The sequence below is a fragment of the Protobothrops mucrosquamatus genome, unplaced genomic scaffold, assembly GCF_001527695.2.
Source record: "Protobothrops mucrosquamatus isolate PMUCROS unplaced genomic scaffold, P.Mucros_1.0 scaffold70, whole genome shotgun sequence".
Classification (NCBI taxonomy): Eukaryota; Metazoa; Chordata; class Lepidosauria; order Squamata; family Viperidae; genus Protobothrops; species Protobothrops mucrosquamatus.
In genome coordinates this window covers 260,095-270,975 of record NW_015386448.1, presented here as the reverse complement: position 1 = coordinate 270,975, position 10,881 = coordinate 260,095, and the positions used below count along the sequence as shown (strand labels likewise).

The window sequence follows — 10,881 nt, the reverse complement described above, 5'->3', positions numbered from 1 at the left end:
CTCTCTCTCTCTCTCCCTCTCTCTCTCCCTCCCTCCCTCCCTCTCTCTTGGGCCTGCCCCACAGGAGCCCCTCTCCTCTCCTCCCTATCGCCTTCTCTCCCCCCCACTCCTCTTTCCCGCCAAAACCCCTCCTCCTATATCCTCCCCTCCCCCGGGCGTCCCCTCACTGCCCGGCTGGCCTTTTCACACAGGGCAGATTAAACACTACCAAGTGTCTTTGGTAGACACACCTACACAAACAGATAGAAAGAGGGAAAGAGAAAAACTTCCAACTATTAAATGTATAAAGCTTGTCAGTTCAGTTACTATGTCCAGCCCAGGTTTATAACTGTTAATAAATTGATTTTCCCTATTTTGCCGAAGCAATAGGTGAGCTGCTGGAGAGGAAGGACAGAATAAAAGGGTGCATTTGAACTCTTCAGTGTTGGCCATAGGAGAATGAAGCACACAATGAAGGATGGGTGCTTCTCCAGGAGGCAACTGGACTGTCTTTTTCCTCTGTGAAGGTGTTTTGCTTCTCATCCAAGAAGCGTCTTTCAGCTCTCATCCAAGAGGTTCTCTGAGCTGACGGAGCTTCTGGGATGAGAAGCGAAATGTCTTCAAAGAAAAACAAGAACGTCCAGTTGCCCCCTGAAAAAGCACCTTTGGGACAACCGGGACCTGGAGGACGGAGAATCTCCCTAGACATACAGGTCCAGGAGGTAAAAAATTAAGACACATTTTAGAATGGTTTAAAGCAGGGGTCCCCAACCTGGGCCGCTTTAAGACTTGTGGACTTCAACTCCCAGAATTCCTCAGCCAGCAAAGCTGGCTGAGGAATTCTGAGAGTTGAAGTCCACAAGTCTTAAAGTGGCCAAGGTTGAGGACCCCTGCTTTAAAGGACAAAAGGCCAATGTGGATTTTTGACTAGGTTGGATTTTTGACTAGGTTGAGAGTGGATTTTTGACTAGGATGAACCTGTTTTTCCAGACTGTGGTCCAGAGGGGCGGGATATCTTGACATCTGGTGCCCTAAAGGTGTGTTTGATTACTGTTCCCACCATCCTTAGCCACCGAAACCGATGGCTATGAAGACCAGAACATTGTCATTACAGCCTAATCTATTTAGACAGATCCAGACTGGGGAAGGTTATATAAAATGTAGGAAGCAGAAGTAATTTACAGCACATAATTCTCAGTTGCAGTATTGGAACTGAGAAAACCAGACAGGGAAGAATGCTGATAAAACTTCATAGTAAAAGATTGAGAAGGTTCGGCTATAAATTAAATTCCAAGGTCAATCAATCACTTAATAGAGTAACGGAGTAGATGCACTAACAGATGCATTTTCTTGTAGGCCATCGGTTCTCAACCTATGGGTCGCGACCCCATTTGGGGTCGATCGACCATTTCACGGGGGTCGCCAAGCAAGGCTGTCCGCCATTTTTTTCCCCTTTTCCGGCGGGTGCCTTACCTCCCTTGGGCTGGGCCAGCTGGTGGTCAGCCTGCTCCGTCTCTGCCGCTTGCCAGCTACGCCTCAGCCGGCACAGGGGGCAGAACCACGCATGCGCGGCGCTCCCGGGCAGGGAAAGTCCTCGACTTACGACCAGTTGGGTAGTCCTCGACTTACGACCGGTTTAGTCCTCGACTTACGACCGGTTTAGTCCTCGACTTACGACCGGTTGGGGTCGCGGCATTAAAAAGGTTGAGAACCACTGTTGTAGGCCATTTCAGGCTGCAATGCTACACTCACTTATCAAGTGTTAAGACGTAATAAAACAAATAAACCCGATGCCTGAAATAATCTTTGGAGACATATCCTTTAGCATCCTTACATTCTGAAGTCTAAAAATGGGCTGCTAAATGATAGACACATTTGGTGGCACTTGTCAGCCCTTCCTAGGGAAATCAGCTGGCAGACATTTTTTTCTAGCAATACCTTAAGGCTTTCAAAAAAAAAGTCTTCACTTTTTAAAAATCTTTTCAAAATGAAATTAATTTAATCTTAATATAAGGGGAACAGGCTGCTAGTGTCTTGTTAGATCTCTGGGATGTTCATTCAGAGCTTTAGGAATCATGAATATTGTGGCAAAAAGTATAAGACCTCCTATTTTAATTCTTCTATTTTAACCTTTTTTAGGCTGATCTTTTTTTCTGCATTTTATTTGGACAGCATGGTTTTGAATTGTGTTTTATCATATTGGTTTCAATATTTCTCTCTGCACTGTGACTGCACCCAATACTTTATGGACGTCCCTTCCCATCATTCAGACAAATGAGTATTCGGATTTTCTAAATGGTGTGCTTGCCCACTTGACAAAATCAATTTGAATAGTGCTACACAATTCACACAGAATTTACAGATATTACGTAAATTCAGAATAAATTAACATTTGCCTTTAACAGGCTCATTTTATCTTACTGCTTTAGTTCTGCCTATTCTAGAATCTGATGGAATGTTGAGATGATAGTTCACATCTTTTCCAGATTATTTTCATTACTTGCTGTGATTTCTCTGTTACTCCATAGATAGAAATCTGTAGGGCAAAGATTTATATTCCTTCAAATGTAATTAACATGATTTCTGCAGATCCCTGTTACTGAGCAACAGTTCACAATGGAGTTGTTCATGTGACACAATTTGCTCTAAATCTTATTTTGCAAATGCTTGGATTCTCACAGTATGCTAAGCCAGATTTTCCAAGATACACAGCATGACTGAGGGAGTTGCGTAAATGCCACTCCCGAAGTGACCATTTATTAGCAATAGATCAGGTTGGACAATTTGAAAATGCCAAATTTAGACTTTAGAAAGCCAAACCCACACAAGATTTAAAGATGATTTACAGCAGCTCTTCTTTTAGGTTAGTATTTATTTCTAGAAGGTTTAGGTGCTGGAAGACCTTATTTAAGATATAATTATTTTAACATTTAAAGAGAAAAAAAGTGGTGGGGGAGCTTTTGCCTGGACAAAATAATAATAATAATAGTAATACACTGCTGAAAGGAATGATGAAGATATTACTTCAAACTTTCCATCCCTGGGCTCAGGGCAGCATCTACATACCCATGTAGGAAACCAATACTAACTCTTACTGTTAAGGACTAGCTGCCTCCTCAAAGGATGGAGACATTTCAGCTTCATGTAGGGTCTGGAAAGGATATCTGCCAACTTTTGGTGATAAAGCCTTTCCGCTTCCTCTGCCAGGGCATATTCGCGGCGCTCCTCCTCCTTCTCCATTTCACGGGTTTCCTTGAGGTGATCCATCTGAGCACGGAGTTCTTCCCGGTATTGTTTGGACTGCTGAAAACGCCTGCAGGAAACACACACAGGGCAAAGACATTCAGCCCTCGGCATGTCGAACGGTGGAGGAGCAGACAGACAAGGGCTGTTTTTACGATTGCCTGGCAGCTTCCTGGCTCAGGAATTCTGGGAGTTGAAGTCCACGAATCATAAAAGAGCCAAGGCTGTCTACTTGTGGCCTAGGCCTAGGCCGTTTTATGACTGGTGGACTTCAACTCCCAGAATTCCTGAGCCAGCCTGGCTCAGCTTGGAAACCTCTCTCTTTCCCCCAGCACAGCTGGCTCAGGAATTCTGGGAGTTGAAGTCCACGAGTCATGAAGGGACCAAAGTTTCCCTCCATGCTGGCTCAGGAATTCTGGGAGTTGAAGTCCACCAGTCATGAAGGGGCCATAGTTCCTTCATGCTGGCTCAGGAATTCTGGGAGTTGAAGTCCACGAGTCATAAAAGGGCCAAGGTTGCCTACCCCTGGTCCAGAGTATTTGGAGCCCAACTGCAGCCGGACCCTGTACTGGTTTCCAGTTTAGATAGTCCTCGACTTACGATCGCAATTGGGGATCGCAAATTCAGCTTCCCCCATTGACTTGGCTTGTCAGAGGCCCTTTGGGGAAGTCCCACAAGGGCAGTCGTGTGGCCCTGGGGCCCTGCAGCTGTCCTAAAGACACGCCGGGTGCCAATCACCTGAGTTTTGGTCAGGGGGCCAGGAGAGGCTGCAGAGCTTGCAAGTGCAAGGACTGGTTTTAAGACGCTTCTTCAATGCTGCTGTAACTCCAAACCATCGCTAAACAAATTGGATTTTAAGTCGAGGACAACCTGTGCACATGGGCAGTCAGCAGAAGCCACAACGACATCACATCCTCTCGTGACATCACTTCCCCGGGACGTCACTCGCCTCTCCTTCAAGGTGCCCCTGGGAAAGCCTAGGTCAGGGGTAGGCTACCTTGGCTCTTTTATGACTGGTGGACTTCAACTCCCAGAATTCCTGAGCCAGCCTGGCTCAGCTTGGAAACCTCTCCCTTTCCCCCTCAGCACGGCTGGCTCAGGAATTCTGGGAGTTGAAGTCCACACGTAATCAAGGGGACCATAGTTCCCCCATGCTGGCTCAGGAATTCTGGGAGTTGAAGTCCACCAGTCATAAAAGAGCCCAGGTTCCCCACCCCTGGCCTTGGTAGTCCTCGGCTTACAACCACAATGGAGCTCAAAATTCCTGTTGCTAAGCGAGACACCTGTCCTGTGAGTTCTGCCCTATTTTACGACCTTACCGCAGTTCTTAAGTGAATCACTGTACTTGCTAAGCTAGTCACACGGTTGTGAAGTGAATCTGGCTCCCCCCTTGACTTTGCTTGTCAGAAGGCTGCAAAAGGGGATCACGTGACCCCGGGAGACACCGCAATTGTGATAAACGTGAGCCAGTTGCCAAGCGTACGAATTTTGATCACACTTATACCGTGGTCGTAAATGTGAAAAAGGGTCAGAAGTCACTTTTTTCAGGGCCACTGTAATTTTGAACGGTCACTAAATGAACTGTTGTAAACCGAGGACTGCCCGTACTGGGAAAGCCCCCCCCCCCGACTGGGGAGAGCCAGCCATGCTGAGGGGGCCGCTGCAATTACCTCGTGTAGCTCTCCTGCTCCAGCTGCTGGTGCTCCTGGACGGCCGCCTGGAGGAGCTCCTTGTCCTGCCGGAGCTCTTCCTGCTCCCGGGCGTTTCTCTGCACTGAGAGGCGGAAGACGGCACAGGTCATTGGCTAACGTCCAAACGGAACACGGCTCCCATTGGACAGCCACGCTCAGCAGCCCCACCCCCTTTCCCAAGGCAGTTTTGCTCCTTACGAGATTTAACTATGTCACAAACAGACAATCCGTGAACCATGCAGGGTCCTTGATTCAAATATATAGGTAGTCCTCGGCTTACGACCGCAATTGAGCCCCAAATTTCTGTTGCTAAGCGAGACAGTTATTAAGTGAGTTTCTCCCCCCCACTTTACGACCTTTCTGACCATAGTTGTTAACTGAATCACTGTAGTTGTTAAGTTAATAATATGTTGTTAACTGAGTCTGGCTTCCCCTTTGGCTTTGCCTGTGAGGAGGTGGCAAAAGGTGGTCACATGACCCCGGGATGCTGCGACCGTTGTAAATACGAGTCAGTTGCCGAGCATCCAAGTTTTGATTAGGTGACTGTGGGGGGGGGGGTTGCTGCAAAGGTCACAAGTGTGAAAAACGGTCGTAGGTCACTTTTTTTCAGTGCCGTTGTTAACTTCGAGCGGTCACTAAACAGAAGGTTGTAAGCCGAGGACCGCCAGTAAAGGGGGTCGGTCTGCAATTCCTGAAGGAAAAGCGGACGGTCAGTTTAATAAATAACCTCTGGTGAAATGGTTGGAAGCCCTGATAAGATCAGAAGACAAAAGGAAACCGGAAGTTGAGCCATGGCAAAGCGGGCTCCCTTGCGGTCTGGAAGCATTTTGTTGCTCATCCAGGTAGCTTTTTCAGCAACTTCTGGGCGACCGAGGATCTTTATTATGACAGAGAAGGAAACTGTTTTCTAGCCTTGGCTGAATTTGCAGGGGGGTTTCCGTCCTCCCTCCACTCTGCCCAGTAGCTAATTGGAACGGAACGCCTCCTGTACAATGTACAAATGCAGCTAATTTGAACATCTGCAATGGTTTCTCACGGAAACCTCTTCCCTTTGGACAGAATATCCCTCTCGCTTCCAAAAACCAGAGTTCCACCTCCGGCATTGCTACCCAGCCATTCCAAAGGATGGCACGCGGGAGAGAAAGTGGACTTGCAGGAAATCAGTCGTCCCCAACAGCGGCTTACACTTCTCCTCAATCTGAAGCTTCCTGGTGTCCATGACCTCCCTGAGCAACCGATCCCTGGCTAGCTTGAGGGCCCGCTCTTTCTCCGCTCTCTTGGCCCACATCCGTGCAGCGTCCTCGGCCCGCAACCGGTCCATCTCTTTCTCCTGTCGTTTCTCCTCTTCCCTCTGTTGAGCCAGGTAGGCCTGGTACGTCTGCTGCTCTTGAAAGAGTTCCCTCTGAAAAATGCAAATAGGGGGGAGGTTTTAAAAGGAAGGAAAGAGGGGGAAAGAGGGAGGGGGCGAAAGAAGGGAGGAGGAGGAGGAAGAAATAATAATAATAATAATAATAACAACAACAACAAGAACCACTTGAACACCATTGGCATTGACAAATTCGCCATCAGTCAATTGCAAAAGGCGGCCTTGCTAGGAACTGCTTCCATCCTGCGACGAGATCTGTAATATACCATCAAACATCCACATCTGCCTATCCCAGGTCCTTGGGAAGGACTCCATAGGTAGACAAAAATGCCAGATCCAGTCTGAACATCTTGCTGACTGTGTGACAATCAATAATAATAATAATAATAATAATAATAATAATAATAATAATAATAATAATAATAATAATAATAATAATAATAATAATAATAATAATAATAATAATAATTGCTGCTCATGGCAGAACCTTCTAGGGATTACATGATAACATCCCTGCTGAAAAGCTGCAAGTTCTGGAATTCTGACCATTTTTCCATCCCCTTCTTTACTTTTATCCTCTTGGAAGACCATATCTCATAACTAGCAAACTGAAATACATTTTCCTACAGCTACATAACTTCAGGAGCTGAGGAGACTCTTTCAGGCCCCCATCTGCCCATTCAGCCCACCTGCCGAGGAAATGTAGCCGTTGACAGGAAAGCCTGCTTGAGGCCAGGGAGTCTGAAAAGCCCTGGCATGGCCTATCCCACAGCAGGCGCGCACACGGTCCCCCCCCCCCCCGTGAGGTCTGTTTTTATGCAAGGGCCTGGCCTCACCAAACTCAAACCGTGCTTCCACAACAGTACTGCCCTCCTTACCCAAAACAAAGGGGAAAGGGAAAAAGATGAAAAAACTACACAGTTAAAAAGGAACATTCCATTTGGAAGAAGGGATCGTGTATGGATACAACTTATGTTCCACCATTTTCCCCCCAGATATGCCTTTGTGTAATGCAACAATCTTCAAAGCTTCAAGTACGAACGTATCTCCCAACTTAGTGGCACTGTAGCTCCAACAGCACAAATCACTCTTCCAATTGTGGCTACAGGGTCATGTGGGAGTAGGATGGATGGATAGTAAGTAGGTAGATGACAGACAGACAGACAGATAGAGTAGATAATAAATGATTGATAGTAAGTAGATAGAGATTGATAGATGATCACTAGATAGATAAGTAGATAGAAAAGTAGTGTCAAGGATGAAACTTCGGATTCTTGAACTGGATGTTGATAGATAGATGGATGGATGGATGGATGGATGGATGGATGGATGGATGGATGGATGGACGGACGGATAGATAGACGGACAGATAGATAGATAGATAGATAGATGGATAGATAGATAGATAGATAGATAGATAGATAGATAGATAGATAGGATAGAATAGAATAGATATAGATATAGCTAGATGATAAATGATTGATAGATATTGATAGATGATCACTAGATAGATAAGTAGATAGAGATAAATAGATATAGTCAGTAGATAACAAGACATGATAGAAATGAAGGTAGATGACAGATGACAGATAATAGATGATAGACAATAGTTGAGAGAGAATGATAGAATAGAGATAGATGATGATTGATAGTAGATATTGATGATCACTAGATAAGTAGATAAAGATAAATATAGTCACTAGATAGCGAGATAGATAGATAGATAGATAGATAGATAGATAGATAGATAGATAGATAGATAGATAGATAGACAGATAGATAGATGGATGGATGGATGGATGGATGGATGGATGGATGGATAATCTTGCATAATATATCATTAAGCCCACATCCAGGTTCCCTCTTGGCTTCTTTACCTTCCTTTGTTTCTGGCTCTCGGTGTCCTCCAGGGATTCTTGCAGGACGTGATCCAGGATCTTCATTTCCAAGGCCAGCTCGTCCTGCCTCTCCTCACTGAGGCGCCTGGCTTTCTTCTTCATGGAGTCCAACAACATGTCTCTGCACTCTCTCAGTTTCTGCCGCCGGGCTATCTCAGCCTGTTCCTTCTCCAGCTTCAGCAGCTGCCGTTCTTCCTCCTGCGCAAGAGTAGCAGCAGTAATAATAATAATAATAATAATAATAATAATAATAATAATAATAATAATAATAGTAGTAGTAGTAGTAGTAGTAGTAGTAGTAGTAGTAGTAGTAGTAGTAGTAAAGTTGGAAGGGACCTTGGAGGTCATCTAGCCCAACCCCCTGCTCAGGCAGGAAACCCTATACCATTTTGGACAAATGGATGTCCAGTCTCTTCTTAAACACTTCCAGTGTTGGAGCCTTCACCGCTTCTGGAGGCAGGTGGTTCCACTGGTTAATTGTTCTAACTGTCAGGGAAGTTTCTCCTTAGTTGGTTACTCATCACCTCCTGCCTGACTGGCTCTGAAGGAGGAGCAGGGGCTGCAGGTAAGGGCCCACAGCATGCTAAAAAGAGCTAACTTGGCGTCCTATATACGAAGCAGGTGTGAATGGGGAAGGCTGGCTTCACCCGAGGTTCTGATGAACTTCGTGGTCCTCAAAGCTCTCTTGGGACAGAATGCCTGAGAATCAGCAGCACAATTTCCGCTGTTTTGAGATGGAGAACAAGGCAACCGTAGTGCTCATTCCACAAAGGTTTAATATACTTTAAACTTTAAAGCAGGGGTAGTCAACCTTGGCTCTTTTATGACTCGTGGACTTCAATTCCCAGAATTCCTGAGCCAGCATGGCAGGTTGACTACCCCTGCTTTAAAGTCTTCTGGGCACCCTCAAACTCCCCTCTACAATCTAAGGAAGAATGCCAAATCTTGACTCCAACCACACATGACATATTCCTTTACAACCCCTTTACAAGCCCTTGTATTTCCCAAAATCATTGGGCTACCCCTCTGTGTAAGAGGCTGCCCATCCATGATCTATAGGTGAAATCCATATAACCAACAATATAGCCAACCACCATAAATTATCATCCAATCTAAACCTGAGTGCAAGGATTGCAGGAGGGAAATAATTATGTACAGCAAATTATAGCAAGCCCCAATAACTCAGGTTTAATTATAGGCCAATGTCAAATTGATGGGCTTCCGATTTTTCTTTTGAAGAAAGAAGAGGGGGGGGGGGGTTGGACCTTGGATATAAATTGCAGACTTTGTGCTAAGCAGTGCTTGGTTAGGAGATTTTTCAAGGCAGAGAGAAAGGGATAGAAGCATAATAAATAAGTCAGAGAAGTGAGAATCGGCTAATTTCTCCTTTCTCTTTCCTATAAGCAGGATGTCAAGCATCCTATTGCAGGGCACAATAAAGACAGCAAGGACAGTGCAGATAGTCCTCGCTTAACAGCTGGTTGCATTACGACCATTCAACAATTGGTTGTTTTATGAGCCACAGAATGGGTGTTTTATGGCCCATAAAGCAATCCCGGCTGTCCTAAAGGTTCAACCCCAAAATTTATGTTGTTAAGCAAGACATTCTTTAAGTGAGCTTTGCCCCATTTCTAACTTTTCATGCCTCAGTTGTTAAGTGAATCACCACAGTTGTTAAGTTAGTAACACGGTTGTTGAGTGAACCTGACTTCTCCATCGACTTTGCTTGTCAAAAGGTCGCAAAAGGGGGTCACGTGACCCCAGGACACCGCGACCGTCCTAAATACGAGCCACTTGCCAAGCATCCAAATCTTGATCACGTGACCCTGGGGATGCTGCAACGGTCGTAGGTCGCTTTTTTCGGTACTGTTACAACTTTGAATGGTCACTAAACAAATGGTTATAAGTCGAGGACTATCTGGATAAGACTGAGTCACTTGAGGGTCTACCTTCTCCCAAGAAAACCTGCCCATCCTGCGCACTCCCAGCAGGAGGCCACGCTCCAGATTCCTCCTTTTAAATCTTGTCATCTTATGAGACCAGGAAAGTATGTCTTTTTTGTGATTGTCACAAATCTACAACAGGCCCCCAACTCTTCTCCTGTTGAGGAAACCCGTTCAAACCTGCTTTTCCCTGGCATTAGAAGCTGGTTGAGTGGGGGGTCTCCTTGAGGTAGCTTTGCTACCTGCTTGGTCAACATTTTACATTTATTGTTATTATATATATTTTTTCTTTTTTGATTCATTTTTACTGCTTTTGTGCAGTACAGCACCCAGCGCTGGACAGCCTTATGGATCCTAAAAATAAACAAATAAATAAACACCCCTAAAGGTGCTCGAATAGATGAGGTTGCTTCAGGCGTTGACAGCTGCTCCTCCAGCCGTTAGTTATTAAAACCTTCCCTGAGAGATAAATCTGAGACTTCTGGGGCTGCAAAAGCTCCACAAGACAAGGAGAATTTGCCTGTTGTGGCTCCGTCCTGTGGGTCCCTATCATCGGAGGAGGAAGGCTCTGAACATGAAGGAGAGGAGATGGCCAGGCCTCCCTCTCCAGGACCTTCCCCTCTGGTGCGGCCTTCGGTGTCTTCCGACGGAGAGGAGATCGGCCAGGAGCCAGGTGCTTCTGGGATTGGCCAGGAGCCAGGTGTGTCGGACTCTGAGGAGGATACGTCTTGGCTGGATCCACGCCAGCGTCGGAGGGACAG

General features: G+C 45.8%; 1 protein-coding gene across 1 annotated transcript in view; it reads right to left on the bottom strand.

Moving 5' to 3' along the window:
* Window positions 1-2,828: 2,828 nt before the first annotated feature.
* Window positions 2,829-10,881, bottom strand: part of CFAP53 (cilia and flagella associated protein 53) — a 15,085-nt gene continuing 7,032 nt past the window's right edge. Inside the window, exons 5-8 of the mRNA XM_015812138.2 lie at window positions 8,157-8,375; window positions 6,099-6,315; window positions 4,893-4,995; window positions 2,829-3,292 (exon numbers count right to left, since the gene is read on the bottom strand). Of these exons, the coding sequence (XP_015667624.2) occupies window positions 3,064-3,292; window positions 4,893-4,995; window positions 6,099-6,315; window positions 8,157-8,375 (768 nt within the window). The 3' untranslated portion in view covers window positions 2,829-3,063. The remainder of the gene's footprint in view (window positions 3,293-4,892; window positions 4,996-6,098; window positions 6,316-8,156; window positions 8,376-10,881) is intronic.